The 24054-nt window shown below is 38.2% G+C and overlaps 1 protein-coding gene across 2 annotated transcripts in view; it reads left to right on the top strand.

Annotated features, from left to right (window-relative positions):
• Nucleotides 1-23816, top strand: part of LOC127425154 (histone H3-like centromeric protein A) — a 36079-nt gene extending 12263 nt beyond the window's left edge. For both annotated transcript variants that reach the window (XM_051670852.1, XM_051670851.1), the window contains exons 3-5: nt 19646-19761; nt 19978-20052; nt 23500-23816. In XM_051670852.1, the coding sequence (XP_051526812.1) occupies nt 19646-19761; nt 19978-20052; nt 23500-23628 (320 nt within the window). In that variant the 3' untranslated portion in view covers nt 23629-23816. The remainder of the gene's footprint in view (nt 1-19645; nt 19762-19977; nt 20053-23499) is intronic.
• Nucleotides 23817-24054: the final 238 nt, after the last annotated feature.

Below are 24054 nucleotides of genomic sequence, written 5' to 3'. Positions count from 1 at the left end.
TTTAAGAATCAGACTGATCCGAGCTTGTGTCATGGTTGGCGGAAGCTTTCCATTCTTTAATGATTCAGTATAAACTTCTAACAAAAGTGGAGCCAGTTCTGTAGCATAAGATATAAAAAATTCAGCGGCAAAACCATATGGCCCCGGAGCCTTACTAGTAGGTAGGGACTGCATTACCTCGTCAAGTTTCTCCAGGGTTATCTCAGAATCAAGAGAGTTTTTTTGCTCATTCGTCAGTTTAGGGAGTTCTAATGGATCCACAAAGTTTCTTATATCTTCATCAGTAGACGAAGACGTGGAACTATAGAGATCAAGATAGAATTCTTTAAAGGCATTATTAATATCAATGGGTGAGGTAAATATTTCACCACCAGCAGATTTCACTGAGGGAATGGTAGAAAAAGACTCTCTCTGCTTTATATATCTAGCCGAAATCTTCCCTGCTTTGTCCCCTGACTCAAAGTATGACTGTCTTGCCCTGAACAACCAAAACTCCACTTTCTGCGACAAAATAGTATTATACCTGTTTTTCAATTGGGTCAGTTCTCTGAAACCATCAGATGACATACGGCGCTTCAGCTTTGCCTCGGCACTTTTAATATTTCCTTCCAACTCCACAAGTTCTCGTGCTTTGAATTTTTTGATAAATGAGGCATACTGTATAATTCGACCCCTAAGAACTGCCTTAAGTGCCTCCCAAGCCACACCCACAGAGGATACTGAGGACCAGTTGGTCTCCATATAAACATTGATTTCAGTCTTTAACATTTGTTGGAAATCAGGATTTTGCAAAAGGGATACATTAAAGCGGCAATTATATGATTTCCTTTTCTCTGTATGTGGCAATATCTCTAAGTTCACCAGGGCATGATCAGAGACTAAGATATTTCCAATTGAGCAATCAACAACAGATGAAATGAGGGACTTAGATATAAAAAATAAAAAAAATCTATTCTAGAGTAAATCTTATGAACTGATGAAAAAAATGTATAATCCCTACCAGATGGGTTCAAAAGTCGCCATATATCTACAAGACCAAGATTTTTACAGATCTTGTGAAGTGTCAATGTTGCTCTAGGGGGTTTGCACACTTTTGCTTCACTATGATCAAGGACTGAGTCCATCAAAAGATTAAAGTCTCCTCCCAATATTATATCATGAGGGAGGCCAGTGGTTTGCAACATCCCTTCAAGAGCTATAAAAAAGCCCTGATCATCAATGTTAGGTGCGTAAATATTAGCCAAAATCAACCTTTGCCCCTGAATTTCTCCTAACACAACAATGACTGTTTGAGACATTTGAATTGTAGATGTTTATTTATCAATATAATAACTCCCCTGCTCTTACTTGAGCCAGCACTAAAGAAAACATGTCCACCCCATATCTTCCCAAATTTTTCAGCTTCCTGCGGGGAAAGATGTGTTTCTTAAAGAAACACTATATCATATTTCTTGCGCTTAAGAACAGAAATAACCTTTCTTCTTTTTATAGGGTGCCCCAACCCATTCACATTCCATGTGGAGAGAGACAACTTATTCATATTAACATTTGACATATTGATATAATAAAATAAAAAAAAAATGAGTGTGTCAAAAACAAAATTATACAGACCACATTCCCCATTAATGCAACAATCAAACCCCGAACTTCCCTCGGAACAAAACAAACATAAAAAAGAAAAACGTGTGTATGAACCCCACGCACGATAGCGCCAAACGGCGTCAATCCCTCTAAACTCAAAGAGTCCATGTACACCCACGAGAACCCTCCGCGACAACTTTGCCATCGGATTATTCAAGTCCGGTGCTTCTGCACACATTTTGTGAGGCACAATTACATAACAGAAAATACTTTGTAAAACAGACCCCAGCCAACAGGCAGAATAACAGAAAAAACATGTAGATTCATTCACAAAACTGTCTCGAAGATGTGTTCCTCCACAAAATAAATTCCAGCTGATATAAAGCCGTTCAGTTTCCTCAGACAGACAAACAAATGATCAGTGAGCCAGCTGTTATGAGTGCAGCAGATGAGGGAATCATTCTACTAGGAGGCATAAGCACAAAGAACAAACATATTTAACCACAACTGTCCCGAAGTAATGTAATTCCACAAAACAAGCTCCAGCCGTTAGGCAGAGCCAGCACGAAAAACAAAACCGGCATCCCGGTTCCTCGGATGATCAAGAGCCAAAGTAACTCGGAGGACGCGCAAAAAAAACAAAAAAACACCATAACTTACTCAGCTTGTCAACTTTATAAAAGACGTCCTTTATGTGAGCATATAGATATTTTGTGATCATCCAAAGTGTCCATTCTCGATCTGGCCGGGGGAAAAAGATCTTCCGTCAATGCAAAAGTTTCTTGGAGTCATGCCATAAAACAAACTTCAGCCGCTAGGCAGAGTCAACGTAAAAAGAAACAAAAATGGCACCCAGCTTCCTCAGATAATAGAGTCCCTGAACCGCAAGTCAGTCCACTAATATAAGAAACATCAAATGGCTTACTCCAATGTATTTATAAAGGAGAGTGCCTGTTTTGGACAAGTAAATACTTTGCGACCATTCTTCGTTTCTATTCTCAGTTTGGCTGGGAACATCAGAGCAAACAAGATCTTTTTCTGATGTAAGAGTTTCTTGCATTCCTTGAACCGATCGCGTTTCTCTCTTGTGGAATTTGCAAAGTCTGGGAACAAGAAAATATTATGGTTCTTCCAAGAAAGCTTCCCTTTGCTCCTCGCCTGGCGCAACACGAGATCTTTATCGGATGATTTCAGAAATCTGGCCAGAATCGATCGGGGCCTTTCTCCCTCAGCAGATCTGCGAGCCGGGACTGTGTGAGCTCGCTCGATTTCCAGCTTGTGGCCTGTTATGTCGAGCAGACTCGGGAAAAACTCGTCCAGGAATTTCACCATATCTCTGCCCTCTTCATGCTCAGGAATTCCAACAATTCGTATGTTATTCCTTCGGCTCATATTTTTGAAATATTCCAGTTTTTCCGAAATTTATTCCAAATCTGTTTTGGACGCGGGCGGATTAGCGGATAATTCCCTTTCCGATGACTCAAGATAATCGATTCGTCTTTCAACTTCTGTCACTCTTGTAAACAACTCAGAGAATTTTGTTTCCATTGCCATAATTGATCGACGTATTACAGCGAGATCCTCCAAGTCAGCAAGAACCTTCGTCAACATCACCGACATGTTGGACAACTGACACTGAATATCTTCTCCCGACGTGCCATCCAAATTGAGTCCCTGGCTCACAGTCCCATCAGAGGCCTCAGCTTTGACATGTAAGTGTCTTTTAATGTCTCCAGAGTCTGAGAATTTTGACTTCTTTGCCATATTTACCTCAAAGAGCAAGTATGTAACTGGGTGTCGAATCGAATCTCACTGGATCACAACATGAAAATAATTAAAAAACTAGCAAAGTTCGCAGAGCTCGTGTCTCACACGTCTGTCTCTCGCATGGCGTCACGTGAACTCCCTTGAGGCAACATTTAAATAAATGTCTGAATTAAACACTCTGGACACTTTTGTCCATACCTAGTGCAAATGTGAGATAACGGGGTGTAACTTCTCCGATTAGTTTGATAGAAAGGCTTTGCAATGGCGAAATAGGGGCAAGAACTTCCTGTTCAATACAAAACCAGGGAGGGGCTCTTTCAGGTGGAAGCGACCAATGAGCCAAATGTCTGAGACCAAATACATAATAATAAACAAAATCTTGGGTAGGCCTAGCTCACCTTTGTCAGTCGGCTTACTGAAATGTAATCCGGGACGTTTACCATTCCAAATGAAGGACTTCGCTATGCTATCAAATTGCTTGAAATAAGAGAGGGGGACATCTACAGGGAGAGATTGTAGCAGGTAGCTGAATTTTGTTATAAAATTTTTTTTATTGATTCCATGCAGCAAATCAAATAGACACAACAGAAAATGCTAAATCAAACCACATGAAATCACAACTTCTTCCCCTGAATATTACCCCCCACCCGACACAAACAAGCACCCCAGTGGTCAAAAGCCAACTGACAAAGACACACAAATAGACAATAAAACAGCAGAAAATATTTAGAAACATAAAAAAGGGGGGTCACGTGATGTGCTGTAAGGAGTAACATTGGGACAGCTGAGCTCCCCAATCTTTTTCGGCGAAGTCTGGTTAATTATGCCCGATTAACTGAAACAAATGCTAAAACTGCTTCTTGAGAATGTCTCTGTCTGGCTTGTGGTCTTTATCACAGAGTAACAAGAGAATTCTCCGTTCAGAACCGAAAAAGACGACACCAGCTAAACAGTCGGCATGAGCACAACCTAGCATGGCGTCGACTAGTGATGTGGACACGCTAATAGCGAGAGTCAGCGAAGGGGTGATCGACAATATAAAATCTTCCTTGGATCAGAAAATAGACGCAAATAACTGTGTCCATTAATGCGATATGCGAGAAGATCACCTCGACGGAGAAAAGGCTTGATGGATAATGAAGATTTATATGTACAAGTGAATGAATATTTAGCCCAAACAGAAAGCTGCCTAAAGTCTGCTCTCGAAAGACTCGAAGATCAAGTGTAAGATCTTGGCGCTGCAATATTAAAATTGTTGGGTTTCCCGAGGGTACGGAGGGAAGAAATCCGAAAGACTTCTTCGAGACATGGTTGCCCAATCAGTTGAAGTTGGAGACAAAAAAAGGCAGAGTCAAGATTGATCACGCACACCGCAGTCCAGCGCAACGTCACACAGATGAAGGTAGAAAGCCGAGGGTGGTCTACATTCGTCTGCATCACTTTGAGGATAAACCTGTTATAATGCAGAAAGCAAGACAATTACAGTGGCACATGTTCGAAGACGCTCAAATTCACATCTTTGAGGATTTCTCTGTGGGTGTTCAGTCTAAAAGACGAATGTTTGGCGAGGTGAATAAGAGGCTAAACGAGCTTGGCAACTTTGAGGATTTCTCACCAAGGGCGCACAAAATTTTTCAAGTCTCCAGATGTTGTGGCTGAATTCCTCAAAAAATTGCCTTCAAGTTCACCCAGGGATTAATCTACATAATACGTGGCATATTCATGGACTTTATTGACAGGACATGAGGTCTTTACTTAGGTTTGGGGAGTTCGAGTTTCTGTCCTTCTTGCTTAATCAATGGTAGTGAACGTTTGGGCAAGGAGAAAGGTGTCTGTCGCATACCCTCAAGTTAATTGTATCATTTTGTTCTTAATGTTCTTGGGGTTTTGTTCAGTTTTGGTTTTGGGGCATATTTTTTTCCAACATTATAACAGCTGAGAATGAACACGTCGAACCAGATGAGTATATACTTTTCAAATTTGAACCAATATGACTCTGTCTTCTATTAAAATCTGTTCTTGGAATGTAAAAGGAGTTAACCATGTAAACAAACAGAAAAAAATTATATGAAGGAGAATGTGCACATCGCGTTTCTACAGGAGACGCACTTGATTGATATAGAACATGAAAATTTGAGGAGCGAACGGGTTGGCCAGGTACATTATTCTTCCTATTCATCCAACAGTAGAGGAGTAGCCATATTAATACACCACAGTGTGCAATTCACATTAATAAGGTGTGAAAAAGAGAGTGATGGAAGGTTTGTCTTGATTCATGGTACTATTCTGGGGGGAAAAATAACTTTGATGAATGTTTATGCTCCAAATTCTAAGTCTAATACATTTTGGCCACATTTAGTAACAGTGCGTGGGGAATATTTGTGTTACTTAACTATTGTAGGGGGAGATTTCAATTGCATAATGAATAACTTCAGATCGCCTGCACAACAAACTGCCAGAGGAAGTAACCCAAATTCCAATTCCATCATGAACTTTGTTGATATTTGGCGCACACTATACCCCTTAGATAAAGACTTTACTTTTTATTCACACTCTCATAATTCTTATTCTAGAACTGATAATTTTTTTTTTGCCCCCCCTCAAATCATGGGTTTACTAGACAATTGTAAAATAGGATCTTTTCATTTGTCTGATCATGCCCCTATCTTTCTAGATTTGTTGTTGACTGATATTTGTACTGGTAGGAGTTTTTGGAGATTTAACCCTTTACTGCTAAATGACCCAGAGTTTAAACAGAAGATAGAGTCGGATATTAAGTTTTTTTTTTTTAAGCGAACAACACCCTTGACAATAACCCAGCCATCTTATGGGATACGGCAAAAGCATTTCTAAGGAGTTGTATAATCTCCTTTGTATCCTATAAAAAGAAAAGATATTCTTTACAGCAACAGGAATTAGAGGGAAATTTAAAAGACACAGAGAATGAACACAAATCCAACCCAACTAAAGCAAATCTGAAGAAAATATAGAGTTTAAAGGCTGAACTTAATGTTATGATGTCTGATAGAGCATCACTTGCCCTGTTCTATCAGAACCAAAAACTATATGAATATGGAAATAAACCAAGTAAATACCTTGCCAGATTAATAAACCAAAGATAAACTCTAAATACCATAGCAGCCATTAAAGACAACAAAGGTAAAGGATTGTTTGACAATAAATATATTCTTCAGACAAGTCATGCACTCAAGGGAAATTAGATGTGTTTTTTGCTCAGATTAAACTTCCAACTCTACACGAAACAGAACTAACCTCCCTGGGTAGTGATATTACAGTGTAGGAACTCTTAGAGGCCCTTTCATCAATGAAGGGAGGTAAAGCACCAGGACCAGATGGCTTTTTGGTCGAATGGTATAAAGTTTTCAGTATGCATTTCACCCCTTACTTAGCAAAAATGTTACACAGTCTGCCAGGGAGTTTATACCAGGCCAATATCTCATTAATTATGAAAAAGAACAAGGACCCCGAGGACCCAGCTTCTTATCGGCCAATTTCATTGCTCAATACTAAAATGTTGGCAAAGGTTTTGGCACATAGATTAGAACTGATTCTCCCCTCCCTGGTAAAACCAGATCAAACTGGATTCATTAGGAACAGGAACTCATTTAATAATGTAAGACGACTTTTAAATGTGATACATTATGCTAAAAGAAGGAATTTAAAAGGTATGATAGTAGCTTTAGATGCGGAAAAAGCACTTGACCAGGTTGAATGGTCCTATCTGTATTATACTTTATGGCAGTTCAATCTGGGAGATGTATTCGTGAATTGGGTGAAATTGTTGTATTGTTCTCCAAAGGCGTCAATTCTGACTAACGGTTTTGCCTCCCCTTATTTTCATCTGGAAAGAGGTACTCGGCAGGAGTGCCCATTGTCACCACTGTTGTTTGCTCTAGCCGTTGAGCCCCTTGCAGAGTTTATTAGAAACAACAACTTAATTTCAGGGTTTACTCTAAATGATCAACAACATAAGATGTCATTATTTTCTGATGATATTGTTTTATATCTAACCAAACCAGAGATTTCTATTCCGGTCCTAACACAAGCACTAAGTGATTTTGGATGCATCTCTGGGTACAAGTTTAATTTGTCTAAGACAGAGGCAATGCCTATTGGAATGCATGTGGACTCTCCTCCCCCATTTGATTTTCCTTTTAAATGGGCACCAAAAGGGATTGTGTATCTAGGATTTAAGGTTTCTCCTAATCTAACTGAATTTGTTAATCTAAATCTCCATAATATATTAAAGAATGTTAGAAATGATTTACAAAGGTGGAACAGTTGACCTGTTTCTTGGTTGGGATGAATCAGTATTTCAAAAATGAATGTTTTTCCAAGACTTCTCTATCCTCTACAAATGCTCCCAAATTCAATTCGTAATAGGACTTTTCATGATATTGATAAAATGTTCACAACATTTATCTGGAGGGGTAAGAAAATAAGAATGAAGATCAGCAAACTCCAATGGCCCTATGAAAAAGGGGGTCTTTCAGTTCCCAATGTCCGTTTCTATTATTGGGCAGCTCAGATGAGATATATTGCTGAGTGGTGTAAAGAAGATCAAGTCAATACATGGCTTGATCTTGAAGGAGCTGATTCTGGTCCTCTGTCCCTGAAATACTTGCCATTTGTCAATTTTAAATCAGTTAAACTGTCTGTTAAAGACAACTTTATGGTTTTTCATACATTATCCACGTGGAACAATATAAAGACATGTTTTAAGTTGAATAAGCACTTTTCCCTCTTAGCCCCAATATTTTTTAACCCAGACTTTGCAGGATAAGGCACTTAAGATCTGGCATAATAGAGGTATAACACAATTTTTAAACTTTTCGATGGAAAAAATTATGCTGTCATTTCAAAGAGAAATATGCAATCCCAAATTCCCATCTGTTTAGGTATTTCCAAATTAGGTATTTTCTATCAAAACGTTTGACCAAATTAACCCCTTGCGATTGCTTTAACTTTTTGGAAGTCCTTTTAACAAAAAACCCCCGCTATTAAATTTGTTTCCTCAGCATATTCTGCTTTCTATAAAAATCTTTCCAGTGCGGCAGATGCAGTTAGAAGACAATGGCAGCATGATTTAGCTGTGGCTCTATGTGGAGATCTGTACTGGAGAATTCTCAACATATCCTTACCAGTAATAAAGATAGAGAGACCCTGTTCAAAATTTGACACAGGAAGCACTGGACACCTGTGATAATGAGTAAAGTAGGTAAATCTTTACCACTATGTCTCAAATGTAGTACAGGTTTGGGTACTTATGTTTACATGTTCTGGGAATGTCCGGAGGTCCAGAAGTTTTGTGTAGAAATTCTTTTAGAGATAGGTAAGATTTTTGGTCATCCTATTGAGCTCAGTGCTGGCTCTTAAAGCCGGCACTGCAGATTAATCTAAATTGGTGCAGGTATTATTGCATGCAGCTAGACCGACTCTTTTAAAACTTTGGATCTCCAATAAAAACCCAACTGTATCTATGTGGTTAGAGGTTGTATTGCAATATCTACCTCTGGAAAGACTGATGGGAGTGGTACATCAGAGGGCGGGTCATTTCTTTAGAATTTGGAAACCATTCCTGAAATGGGTTGACTCAGCAATGTTGGATTGGATAGGGGGACGGAGGTTTGGAGACTAATTATGTGATGTGTTTTCCTACTTGTTCACATGTATTAAGAGGCTCTGGTTCATCTGGATGTATACAAGTTTTAATGGATATAAACAGCAATGTTATGTCATTGATGCCCAACCTTTTTTTTTTTTTTTTCTTATCTGTTAGGTGTGGGTGGGGGGTTTGTGTTGTAATATCGTTCTCTTGGTTCTGTTGTAATTGTGCATATAGAACATTTACCAAAAAAATTAAATAAAAAAACCCCACTAGTCTCTCTCCGCTGCCCCTCCCTGAGAGCCTTCCAAAAAAGGCTAAATAGCTTCCCCATTTCCTGATGTACATATCCAGGTTGCCTAGACTTCTACATGCCATCTCCTCAAACGCTGCCACCCTGCCCAACTCGGCGCACCACTCATGAAATGAGGGCGCATCAGTCGACTTCCATGTCCTGAAGATTACCCGCCTGCCAGTCATCACGCCGGTCACAACCCATGTCTTTTTGTGGTGTGTTAAGATCCAAGAATTTTGGTTGAAGGTTCAGAGTTTTGTGTGTGACGTATTGGGCACTCGGGTTCACTTTGGCCCAGACTCTGTATTTTGGGCAATGGGGCGGTCATCGATGTAGAGAATAGGCATATAAAATGTTGGGTCCTAACCGGTGTCATGATCGCCAGACAGATAGTTTTAAGGGGATGGAGGTCGGCTGGAGCGCCCTCATTTCAGGAGTGGTGCTCGGAGATGGGGAGGCCTTTGAAGAGGGGTAATTTAGAAGACTGGGGAAATTGGACTTGTTTATGGGGAAATGGGATGGATATCTGGCATTTCTGGAGGGCTCTCTGGGAGGGGCAGTGGAGAGAGAGGTGTAGTTGTCAATATGTGTGATTTTTATATATATATATATATATATATATATATATATATATATATATATTTTTTTTTTTGTGTGTGTGTCTATAATCATGTATGACCACTGGGATGTTGTTTTAATGACTTCAACCTAAGTGTATGTAAACTTCTGACTTCAACTGTGTGTGTGTGTGTGTGTGTGTGTGTGTGTGTGTGTGTGTGTGTGTATACAGTGCATCCAGAAAGTATTCACAGTGCTTCACTTTTTCCACATTTTGTTATGTTACAGCCTTATTCCAAAATGGATTAAATTCATTATTTTCCTCAAAATTCTACAAACAATACCCCATAATGACAACGTGAAAGAAGTTTGTTTGAAGTTTGCAGGACCTCTGAAGCTCTGTCAGGTTGGATGGGGAGCGTCGGTGCACAGCCATTTTCAGATCTCTCCAGAGATGTTCAATCGGGTTCAAGTCTGGGCTCTGGCTGGGCCACTCAAGGACATTCACAGAGTTGTCCTGGAGCCACTCCTTTGTTATCTTGGCTGTGTGCTTAGGGTCGTTGTCCTGTTGGAAGATGAACCTTTGCCCCAGTCTGAGGTCCAGAGCGCTCTGGAGCAGGTTTTCATCAAGGATGTCTCTGTACATTGCTGCATTCATATTTCCCTCGATCCTGACTAGTCTCCCAGTTCCTGCTGCTGAAAAACATCCCCACAGCATGATGCTGCCACCGCCATGCTTCACTGTAGGGATGGTATTGGCCAGGTGATGAGCGGTGCCTGGTTTCCTCCAGATATGACGCTTGCCATTCAGGCCAAAGAGTTCAATCTTTGTTTCTCATGGTCTGAGAGTCCTTCAGGTGCCTTTTGGTAAACTCCAGGTGGGCTGTCATGTGCCTTTTACTGAGGAGTGGCTTCCGTCTGGCCACTCTACCATACAGGCCTGATTGGTGGAGTGCTGCAGAGATGGTTGTTGTTCTGGAAGTATCTCCTCTCTCCTCAGAGAAATGCTGGAGCTCTGTCAGAGTGACTATCGGGTTCTTGGTCACCTCCCTGACTAAGGCCCTTCTCCCCCGATCGCTCAGTTTGGCCAGGCGGCCAGCTCTAGGAAGAGTCCTGGTGGTTCCAAACTTCTTCCATTTACGGATGATGGAGGCCACTGTGCTCATTGGGACCTTCAATGCTGCAGAAATTTTTCTGTACCCTTCCCCAGATCTGTGTCTCGATACAATGCTCTCTTGGAGGTCTACAGACAATTCCTTGGATTTCATGGCTTGGTTTGTGCTCTGACATGCACTGTTAACTGTGGGACCTTATATAGACAGGTGTGTGCCTTTCCAAATCATGTCCAATCAACTGAATTTACCACAGGTGGACTCCAATCAAGTTGTAGAAACATCTCAAGGATGATCAGTGGAAACAGGATGCACCTGAGCTCAATTTTGAGTGTCATGGCAAAGGCTGTGAATGCTTATGTACATGTCATTTTTTTCGTTTTTTATTTTTAATAAATTTGCAAAGATTTCAAACAAACTTCTTTCACGTTGTCATTATGGGGTATTGTTTGTAGAATTTTGAGGAAAATAATGAATTTAATCCATTTTGGAATAAGGCTGTAACATAACAAAATGTGGAAAAAGTGAAGCGCTGTGAATACTTTCTGGATGCACTGTGTGTATATATATATATATATATATACACAGATACACACTACTGGTCAAAACTTTTGAAACACTTGACTGAAATGTTTCTCATGATCTTAAATATCTTTTGATCTGAAGGCGTATGCTTAAATGTTTGAAATTAGTTTTATAGACAAAAATATAATTGTGCCACCATATTAATTTATTTCATTATAAAACTAAAATTTAATTATGAATTGATGACTTGGACCAAATAATAAAGAAAAGCAGCCAATAAGTGCACAACATAGATGGGAACTGCTTCAATACTGTTTAAAAAGCATCCCAGGGTGACACCTCAAGAAGCTGGTTGAGAAATGTCAAGAGTACATGTCTGCAAATTCTAGGCAAAGTGTGACTACTTTGAAGGTGCTAAAATATAACACAGTTTTGATTTATTTTGGATTTTGTTTAGTCACAACATAATTCCCATGGTTCCATTTATGTTATTCCATAGTTTTGATGACTTTACTATTATTCTAAAATGTGAAGAAAAAAAAATTATAATAAAGAATAAGTGTTTCAAAACATTTGACTGGTAGTGTATATATATCTTGTTGTCTGTCTTAGCTGACAAATAGCGGTTCCCTGTCTACCAATCACTGAGGGCGATTTAAAAGAGCGTGATTATAAAACGTGATGTTATCCATAGCAACGAGATCAATTCCACCTTACTCTTATCTTAAGATTTCCTCGATTTCCTTGCTCTTAACAGTTTTGTGAATACTTTTAAGCAAAACTCCTAGCAAGGAACTCTTTGGAGAACTCCTAGTGGTAAGATACAAATCTTTGTGAATACGGGCCCTGTTATTTTGCAAAGCAGTTTTCCAGTCTTGGAAAATAGTTATTTGTCCTGGAAAATATTTTGTAAAATAAAACTGCTTGATTGTATCGCTGACAAGGTTCCTAGCATCCGTAAACATCCTAGCAGCTGTGTTTTGAACCAACTGCAGGCGATACAGAGATGAGTGATTTAGACCCATATACAGTGCATTGGAATAGTCAAGTCTAGATGAGATGAAGGCATGGATAACTATCTCCAGATCCTTAAATGAGAGCAGAGGTTTTAATTTGGCTATTTGCCTGATTTGAAAAAAGCTACTCCTCACCACAGCATTTATCTGTTTTCCAAAATTTAGCTCTGAGTCAAAAATCACACCTAGGTTTTTTGCAAAAGGATGAACATTTGAAGACAGAGTATCTAGTTTCCTAGTGATATCAGAGACAGCATCAGGGAGACCAAACACAACAACCTCAGTTTTGCTCTCATTTAATTGGAGAAAGTTTTATGCAGTCCAGCATTTAATGTCCTCAACGCATTTTAAAGCACAGAGTAATCAGAACTAAGAGGAATATATAGCCGAGTATCGTCGGCATAGCAATGATATGAAATATTATATTTTCTCATGATAGAACCCAAAGGGAGCATATAGAGAGAAAATAGAATGGGTCCCAATAGGGACCCTTGGGGTACCCCACAAGTGAGCAATGCAGAGGAAGAATTTCCAGTCGAAACCCTCACAGTCCTATCTGAGAGGTATGAAGTAAACCAATCTAAAACAGTGCCCTTGATGCCAACCTCATCCCTTAAATATTTAAGAAGGATAGCGTGGTTAACTGAATCGAATGCAGCACTGAGATCGAGTAACATTAGAACTTTAGATTTACCGGAATCCAGAGTGAGCAATAAATCGTTCGACACCTTGAGAAGTGCAGACTCAGTGCTATGTTGTGACCTAAAACCTGATTGAAATTTATCTAGAATATTGTTACCTGAGACAAATAGGGAAAGCTGATTAAAGACAATTTTCTCCAAGATTTTTGATAAAGGCAGTTTAGATATGGGTCTGAAATTTTTAAGATCGGTATTTAAATTAGGCTTCTTGAGAAGTGGCCTGATCACTGCCTGCTTAAGGCATGACGGAACACAGCCACTGTTCAAAGAGCTATTTAAAATGGCCAATACACTAGAGCCAATAGTATCCAGCACCTCTCTAAAGAGCCAGGTGGGAATAACATCAACAGAAGAGGTGGTAGGCTTAATCTGTTGGACTATATCCATAAGCCCTGTGAGGGATATTGGTTCGAACCGATCAAACAGAGCAGAGCAGGTGACTGGTTCAGAGAGGTCAAGACTACTAATAGTCATACTAGATCATAGGACATCCACCTTACCCATAAAAAAATCTAAAAATGCTGTACAAGTCTCAGGTGTAGCGTCAAAGCCTGAATTAGTAGTAGGAGAGAAGATTTTAGTTATTGTATTAAACAGAACTTTGGGTTTATGAGAATTATTTGATATTACTTCAGAAAGATATTTGTTTTTTGCGTCTTTTATAGAATGTTTGTAAACAGAGCATTTTTCATGAGTTCATAAGACACTTGCAGTTTGTCTTTTTTCCATTTACGCTCAGCTTTCCTACAGTCCTGTCTGAGAGCTTGTGCATTACTATTCAACCAAGGTTCTGTCCTAAGTTTAGGTTTTGGAATTTTAAAAGGAGTGACAGAGTCTAAGATGGAAGTGCAGGTATTATTAAAATGGGTAACTATCTCTTCTGTTCCTAAATTTTAATAATTTCAGAGTGCTTTCAGAAAAAGTGGAGAAAGCCTCCGAAAAATGACTAGCCATAGCCGTGGTAACGAGGCGAGAAAAAGACCCAGAGAGTACGATTTTAAAATTTGCCCAGGCAATATAACATTAAAAACAACAGGCTTATGATCAGATAGACAAAAATCAGAGATTTCAACATTTTGTGCAGAAGTGCCAAAAGATAAAACAAGATAAAGTGTATGACCGTGCTCATGAGTAGGGCCAGAAATATGCTGGGTGAGATTAAAAGAGTCAATAATCTGCACAAACTCCCTAACCAGTGGCTTGGAAGGACAGCAGATATGAATATTAAAGTCATCAAGAATAATACGATTGTCCGTAGTAGGCAGAATGTTAGAGAGAAAACCAGCAAATTCCTGAATAAAGTCCTTATAGTTAGGTGGCCTATAAATGAGAGCACAGAGTACTCGACTAGGCAGCTGAGCCTGTAGTAGTTGTACTTCAAAGGAGTTATGTTGATCCTTGGGGAGCAATCGGCACTTAAAAATGTTTCTAAAAACTGAAGCCAATCCCCCACCTCGCCCCACAGTCCTGGAGGAACTAAAGAAATCATATCCATTTGGAGAAAGCTTAATTAAAGGATCCAACTCACCGATGCGAAGCCAAGTCTCCATTATGTATAAGAGGTCCAAGTCCTGCGATTTAATCATTTAAAATGAATGTTTTATTATGAAGAGATCTTGAGTTTACCAGAACCATCTTCGCAACACGAGTATTTTCTTCAGATACCACGTTTGGCGGCTCCGAGTAGACCATTGACTGAAGATTTCATAGATTTGCTCCTCTTCTGATAATATGTGGCCGTGCTGTATCGCAAACAGAGTTAGCCGTATCTGGTAGAATAGGTGATAAACAGGTGTATCGGGGCTCCGTGCTCAAAAGTTTGCATACCCTGGCAGAAATTGTGAAATTTTGGCATTGATTTTGAAAATTTGACTGATCATGCAAAAAAACTTTTATTTAAGGATAGTGATCATATGAAGCCATTTATTATCACAGTTGTTTGGCTCCTTTTTAAATCATAATGATAACATAAATCACCCAAATGGCCCTGATCAAAAGTTTACATACCCTTGAATGTTTGGCCTTGTTACAGACACACAAGGTGACACACACAGCTTTAAATGGCAATTAAAGTTTAATTTCCCACACCTGTGGCTTTTTAAATTGAAATTAGTGTCTGTGTATAAATAGTCAATGAGTTTGTTAGCTCTCACGTGGATGCACTGAGCAGGCTAGATACTGAGCCATGGGGAACAGAAAAGAACTGTCAAAAGACCTGTGTAACAAGGTAATGGAACTTTATAAAGATGGAAAAGGATATAAAAAGATATCCAAAGCCCTGAAAATGCCAGTCAGTACTGTTCAATCACTTATTAAGAAGTGGAAAATTCGGGGATCTCTTGATACCAAGCCAAGGTCAGGTAGACCAAGAAAGATTTCAGCCACAACTGCCAGAAGAATTGTTCGGGATACAAAGAAAAACCCACAGGTAACCTCAGGAGAAATACAGGCTGCTCTGGAAAAAGATGGTGTGGTTGTTTCAAGGAGCACAATACGACGATACTTGAACAAAAATGAGCTGCATGGTCGAGTTTCCAGAAAGAAGCCTTTACTGCGCCAATGCCACAAAAAAGCCCGGTTACAATATGCCCGACAACACCTTGACATGCATCACAGCTTCTGGCACACTGTAATTTGGATTGATGAGACCAAAATAGAGCTTTGTTTGGAGAGGGGTCAACAAGGCCTATATACCATCCCCACTGTGAAGCATGGTGGTGGCTCACTGATGTTTTGGGAGTGTGTGAGCTCTAAAGGCATGGGGAATCTTGTGAAAATTGATGGCAAGATGAATGCAGCATGTTATCAGAAAATACTGGCAGACAATTTGCATTCTTCTGCATGAAAGCCGTGCATGGGACGCTCTTGGACTTTCCACACGACAGTGACCCTAAGCACAAGGCCAAGTTGACCCTCCAGTGGTTACAGCAGAAAAAGGTGAAGGTTCAGGAGTGGCCATCACAGTCTCCTGACCTTAATATCATCGAGCCACTCTGGGGAGATCTCAAACGTGCGGTTCATGCAAGACGACCAAAGACTTTGGAGGCATTTTACCAAGACGAATGGGCAGCTATACCACCTGCAAGAATTTGGGGCCTCATAGACAACTATTACAAAAGACTGCACGCTGTCATTGATGCTAAAGGGGGCAATACACAGTATTAAGAACTAAGGGTATGCAGACTTTTGAACAGGGGTCATTTCATTTTTTTCTTTGTTGCCATGTTTTGTTTTAAGATTGTGCCGTTCTGTTATAACCTACCGTTGAATATGAATCCCATAAGAAATAAAAGAAATGTGTTTTGCCTGCTCACTCATGTTTTCTTTAAAAATGGTACATAAATTACCAATTCTCCAAGGCTATGCAAACATTTGAGCACAACTGTATATATGTATGTGTGTGTATATATATATATATATATATATATATATATATTTATTAGAGCCCGACCGATATGGGATTTTTGAGACTGATTTTGGAGGGGGAAAAATCACCGATTACCGATATTGTGCGATATTTTTCTTATTTTTATGAATTCACACCCTGAGGTGGAATCGTGGTGATGCAGCCTTTACACCTCTGGACGTGAATAAATGTTTAATAGTTCAACGATGGGAGTCCACTTATACCGCGGTCACCACATGAAGGGCCCTATGATTTTCGCGATGCGGGAAACACTGAAAAAAATAACAGAATCCAGTAATAAAAATTGAAAAGTGGGGTTATTAAACTGCAAAAGGCTTTAATTTAATTAAATAAATGTATATAATCTGCTTGTGCTGCACGCTTCAAAATTAATGTGTGAAGCTGGCCACTCATACCATGAAAACATGCATCATGATTAGGGCTGCTTGATAACACTGTAGTTAAAAATTATACTCATGAATATTTTGCTCAAAGATTTAATCACGAATATTAATCATGATTATTCTTTTTTTCGTTTTTATTACAGGGCAGCACAATTTGGACAAAAATATCACTGTTGCGACTACTATGATATCAATTCTAAAATGGGGGAAATAAACATAAAATTACATTAAACAGCAGCTCTCATGTTGAAAAATGTTCTAACTACTAGTTGATTGCTTTTGACAAAAATTAAGGAACATTTTGCCCATGCTTAACTGCCAATAGAAAGAGTTAATCTGTAGGGTGTTCACACTTCTGTCTTTAAAAAAAAAATAATATATATATATATATATATATATATATATATATATATATATATTACATTATTATTAATAGTTTATTGCAATATACAATAGTATGTCTGTAATAATTTAGTAAGCAGCATTGCCACATTTTCTCAAGCCTTTATTTTGGCAGAAAACTGAAGGAAGACTTTGTTGATGTTTCTGTGTTTAGTCTGAGTTGAAAACAGCTTTGTGCTGTGCTCCTCCTTCCATACATGGTAAAATGCTCTCATCTTCTCCTTGGTCCACAAAACCCCGGTGCCTTGGAGAAACTTTAAATTTGTTTAGGAACTTGTAATGTCCAAACATATTAGGAATTACACAAATGTGCAATTGAGGTAAATCAGTAGCGATTTATATATAACACGGTCAGCGCATGTTAGCAAGCCACACGAACTGAATTCCAAACACATCTGTTTATTCCTATAACATAATTAGAGCACAAGAAGATGGTATTTGTTTGTATCGAGCAGAGAACCACTGAAACACTGTGTCATTAGCCTCAGAGCAGCACACATACGATACTCATAAACTCGTACGATATCTAAGCAGTGGCATGGCAACAGTGATTTTTATTTATATAAAAATTCACAAATCATAGAATAATTGTGATTAATAATCGTGATTACAATTTTGAGCAAAATAATGATTATCATTTTGACCATTATCGTGCCGCCCTAGTGCCACTTATTGTAAAGGCATTAATGTGCTAACGGCGAACATGTCGCGTTCTATGGGCCATTCCTCGGTGATTCACCTCTCATAAGCGTGTCACCTTTGGTGTGCAAAGGCCTTTAGACCTTTTCTCACTGATTCGTAACATATCTCGGCTTCTGGGTTGTCTAGAAGCTCAATCTTGTTGTCTTTGGAAAGCTGAGATCCTCCGTATAGATGATGTATAACATTTCATCATAAATAGTTAAGAACATATTTTGCCGATGATTTATCATACTTTTTCTACTGGACTGCATATTTAGTTCTGAACTTCTGAGACATATCATTGGATTATTTACCCAAGCAAGCTAACAGACAAGTAAATAATAGCTCATTTGAAAGAAACTAACTTAAGCTGATAAAGTTTGTAGCTATTGGGTTACAGAAGCAGTGATGAACAGACATGAGACGTTTGTATTTATTGTCTTTCAGAGATCATATGTCACTCTGTGATTCTTTTGATAAGCATTCAAACTTTGGTGTTATGACAACAAAAACTACATATCCCATTCCTGAGAATGAGAGCTCTCATTTGATATATGGTATTTATGTGCTTTATGAAACACACTCATATTTATATTTCTACATCATTACCAAAAGGTGGTGCTCATTTGTGACACAGAGACTTTCAGGTCTTATTTTATGTAACATGAATACAAAAGTGATGGAGTGCTGTGTAATGTTCAGATTCTAAGCTTTCAAATGGTATCACATTTGCCTGACTTGTGGATCAGGGGGCTTTTATTTCATAATACCAAATTATTACATGCTCCTGGCCGTGCCCATGGTACCGTTGTTTGTCTCGAGACACTGGAGTGCATAATTTCTTGCCTTATCTCCTTGTAGACTCCACCCCCTGCCCTTGCAATCTCTCTAGCTTATCACAGAAGACCATATTGCAAATAGATTGCTCGTTTCGTCCACGATTCCTGAACGCTTTTGATGTCTGACATTTTTGTGGGTTTTTTATTGTTGTTTTAGAGTGAAGAAGTAATCCTTGCTGCAGCTACTGTTGTTTTTTGGCAAAACTTTACCTGGTGACAAAATGTTAACCCGCCCACTGACCTAATCGGTGGAACCATGCGGAACAGTTCAAGAATTCGCACCGGCCCAGAAACCTGCCCCCAAACCATGTCGGTAGAAAAGGGCTTACAGAGCATGAGTCAGAAGGATCATCATCTGTTTTAAAAAAAAATTTGTCAGATCTCCAATTTTATCTGGACAAATACATCAGTGCATCTCTTTTTAATTTGCTTTTCTTTTCAAGGGGCAAACTGGAATGAATTGGCTCTGGTCATGTGACTATTTACACCAGCCATGTAAAATGTCCACATGAAATCATGGCAGTGTGCACTTTTCATTTATAGTTGACACATCTGTAAAATGCATCAATAAATCTTTTAAAGACTCTTCAAACTCCACAGCATTTTGTTACAAATGTGACTGGTGGGATTCAATAACCACAGGTATCTCCAAATGAACTGAACCTGTAAAAACTGAACTGTAAGTCAAAGCATCAACTACATAACTAGCTTTATGTGTACTGTCTTTTCTAGAGGCATCCCCACGCAAGAAGCACAGGTTTCGCCCTGGCACGCGAGCTCTAATGGAGATACGCAAATATCAGAAGTCTACGGATCTGTTGCTGCGCAAGGGCCCATTTTCACGACTGGTACAGTTCACATTGTGATTCTGAGCATCCTTCATTCACTTTTTTTTACCCCATGACGAGCCCTGTGACAAGAGTATCTCTTTCCAATAATGAATAAGCAGCAACCAGCACTACTTATGTGTAAAACATTTAATTAATGTTTATTATTTTCAAGACCTCTATAGGAAAGGTGTTAGAGTGATACAAACATTGTCAAGTATTCATTTTTGATAACAGGTGCGAGAGGTCTGCCAGACATTCAGTCGAGAGCACCTGATGTGGCAGGGATATGCGCTGATGGCTTTACAAGAGGTAGGTGATATTTAAAGGAATAGTTCACCCAAAAATGAAAATTTGCTGATAATTTACTCACCCTCAGGCCATCCAAGGTGTATCTGAGTTTCTTTCTTCATCAAAACAGAATTTAAGATTTTTAGGATTTCATTTCAGGCCTCCTCCTTTAAACAATGCAAGAGAATGTAGAATTGATGGTCCAAAATACATATTTAGGGTGCATCAAAATCCACATGACTCCAGTCGACAAATAAAGTTCTTCTGAACCCAAACGATTGATAATTTTTAGAAACAAATCAATACTTATATACTTTTTGACTGCAAATGTTCATTTCGGTACATCTCTGTGACGCACGCTCATGAGAGCGATGACATAAACTCATTGGTAAGGTCACGCGTGGAGGCAGGAAGCACGTCATTGTTTACAAGAGAAGGAGCGCTGTACAAAAGTTTAATTGTCTTTGCTGTAGATTTGTATAAGTGTATTGTTCAAAATGGCCATTTGGTGTGTGTATCCTGGATGCTTCAACCTTCAGAAACCCCAAAGAAAATGCACGCTGGGAAAAATATAAACTTTTCATCGATTGCCTGTACATGATCATGAGCGATTGAAGCTCTGGCTTATCACGCTGAACCTGGATATCAGTACACCCTTACATTCTCTCAAATATTGGAGGGTGTGCAGTGAACATTTTACCCCTGAGGATTTCATTACCCCTGAGGATTTCAGACCATGGAAAGAAACAAAGGTATCTGAATTCATCGGCTGTGCCCGTGCTGTTTTTCCAGCGAACTCAGGTATGTGTGAAAACGTTGTCATATAGCCTATATATTTCTGCTAAATAAAAGCACAAGTAGATAACACAATGTCATTGCTCCGAAATAAAGGATGGTTATTTACTGCAGTAATGTTTTTTTTAAATTATTTTTATTATTATTTGGAAATGATTTTTTTATTTAATTTTATATTGTGTGAATAATCTTTCTTTTGTGTGTGTGTGTGTGTATCTGTGTGTGTCTTCCTATTACTTACAATGTATCAAACTGTATGATGGTTTGTTTTATTAGAATCTTGAGGATTCATCTCAGCCAAGTCAGGTCTCCCAATTGGACGCCACTTGGTCTGTGTAAGTTTCTCTTATAAATAATGATGCGCTTCCTGCCTCCTCCTCCACACATGACCTCACCAACAGGCTAACGTCATCCCTCTCATGTGCGCGCGAGATGAACGGAAGTGAACATTTGTAGTTAAAAAATATATAAGTATTGTTTTGTTTCTAAAAAATAATCAATCGTTTGGGTTCAGAAGAACGTTATTTGTCAACTGGAGTCGTGTGGATTATTTTGATGTACCCTAATTATGCATTTTGGACCGTCAAAAAATGGAGTACATTCACTTGCAATGTTTAAAGTAGGAGGCCTGAAATGAAATCCTAAAAATCTTAAATTCTGTTTTGATGAAGAAATAAACTGAGATACATCTTGGATGGCCTGAGGGTGAGTAAATTATCAGCAAATGTTCATTTTTGCGTGAACTATTCTTTTAAGCCTTTTACATTGTATTTTAAAATGGATAGTTCTGTTCCTGGATGCTGACTGGTTAATATTAAATGTTTTGTCAGGGACCCCATCTAAGCAGAAGGATGGCACTTCATGAATTTGCTTAAGTAAATAGTCCACCCAAAAATGATAATTCTCTCATCATTTACATCTTAAGTCGTCTCAAACTCCTATGAGTTTGTTTCTTCCGCATAACACAAAGATATTAGCATATCTGTGTGTGTATGTTCTGTTTCTTCAATCTTGTTTTTTTAATCAATAATATATATATATATATATATATATATATATTTGCATAGATGCATCATTTGTTTATATTCATACAATGCAAGTCAATGGGGTCCAAAACGCGCACTGCGCATTCGTCGACTGCAAGGAAGTGTAATCGAGTTGTATGGATTAACTTTATGATCCTTGATTTCCTTTTTGGGGCTTAGAAGTGTTGGATACCATTGACTTGTATGGATATATTCACATCATATCTCCATCAAAATATCTTTGTTTGTGTTCTGCAGAAGAAAGTCATATGAGTTTGAGACTGCATGAGTGTTAGTAAATGATGAGTAACATTTTTGACATTTGAATAAAATAACATCAGTTGGAAGAAAAAAATATTATACATGGAAAAAAAATTAAGGCTATTTTTAGGGCCACAATGTCCCTAAAAGGTAAAAATAGCCTTAATTTTTTTTCCATGTATAATATTTTTTATATTTACAAAATTACAATTACAAAAAGAAAATAAAAAAAAGAAAAATATTTAATGCACAAACATTTATTGTATAAAAGATTTATTGTTGCATTAAATATTTTTTCTTTTTTCTTTTTTTTAATTTTCTTTTTGTAATTCCCATTATTCTCAATTGTATTCCATTCAGTCTTGAGACTCCATATCCACTTTATAAAAACAATAAGGCACTGAGGCTGTGCTATATAGTGAATGCTGCATTGTGCTCACATTTTAGTACCTTACAGCCCACCTTCATCTTTTGCTTAATCATAACATTATATATAAAAGGATAGTTCACCCAAAAATGAAAATTCACTTTACTCACCCTCATGCCATCTTAGATGTGTATGACTTTCTTTCTTCTGGTAAATACAAATTAAGATTTTTAGTAGAATATCTGGGCTCTGTAGGTTCATTCAATGCAAGTGAATGGTGATCAGGCCTTTGAAGCTCTTAAAAGGAGATAAAGTAATCATAAAAGGAATCCATTTGACTCCAATGGTTTAATCAATGTCTTCCTGTGAGAACAGACCAAAATATAGCTCCTTTTTCACTGTACATCATGCCATTGCAGTCTCTAGGCACGATCGTGATTTCAAGCTCGGTTACACTTCCTAGTGCTTGATGCATGTGCTAGATGGCACTATAGGAAGTGTAATTAAGCCTGAAATAATAATCACCAAGGAGACTGCTGTCAAGATGTACAGTGAAAAAGGAGTTACATTTAGGTCTGTTCTCAACCAAAACCAACTGGATCTTTTCAGAAGACACTGATTAAACCACTGGAGTCTGATGGATTATATTTATGCTGACTTTGTGCTTTTTGGAGCTTCAGAAAGGCCTGATCGCTATTTACTTGCATCGTATGGACCTACAGAGCTGAGATATTCTTCTAAAAATATTTGTGTTCTGCAGAAGAAGGAATGTCATAAACATCTGGGATGGCATTAGGGTGAGTAAATGATTAGAGAATTTTTATTTTTGGGTGAACTTCTGTCTAATATTTCTGTCATTTGTTAGATGTTGGTTCTTGTGATTCTTTAGCATTGCATTGAATCCACACTTCACACCAAAAACAGCAGTTTGAGTTTTTGAGTCATTTTTGTTTGTGGTAATTTTTAAATTTATAGTTTGAATATGAATGTGTTAAATTCTTGTTGTTTCATGTGCTTCAGGCTGCAGAGGCGTTCATGGTGCGTCTGTTCTCTGATGCCAATCTCTGTGCTATTCATGCCAAGAGGGTCACACTGTTTCCACGCGATATACAGCTCGCCAGGCGAATCCGAGGTGTCGAAAACATGTGAAGATGGATGATTTTATTTCCTTTTTTTTGGATTTGAAGAAAGTGGAAGGACACCTTCCTGAACTTTAAACTTTTACTTTAGGCCTTGAAATCAAATGTTAAAATAAATGCATAGATGCAACACAAGAAACCAAATGTTTGTCTGAAATTGAAGTATTGGTTACACATGGACTTATTTTTAACCTTTTTTTTTTTTTTTTTATACATTTTAGAAATATAAAACCTTTTATTCTGTGTTGTAAAGTTACAAAAATTTTGTTCTTTCTCTGATGTTTTTTTTGTAATTAACATTTTTTATTAAATCTTATAATAACAAAAAACACACATACATACATTCATACATACATACATATATATATATATATATATATATATATATATATATATATATATATATATATATATACATACACACACACACACACAC

The sequence above is a fragment of the Myxocyprinus asiaticus genome, chromosome 34 (genome assembly GCF_019703515.2).
Source record: "Myxocyprinus asiaticus isolate MX2 ecotype Aquarium Trade chromosome 34, UBuf_Myxa_2, whole genome shotgun sequence".
Taxonomy (NCBI): domain Eukaryota; kingdom Metazoa; phylum Chordata; class Actinopteri; order Cypriniformes; family Catostomidae; genus Myxocyprinus; species Myxocyprinus asiaticus.
Note: the sequence above shows the minus strand (reverse complement) of the source record. Positions and strands in the feature narration are given on the sequence as shown.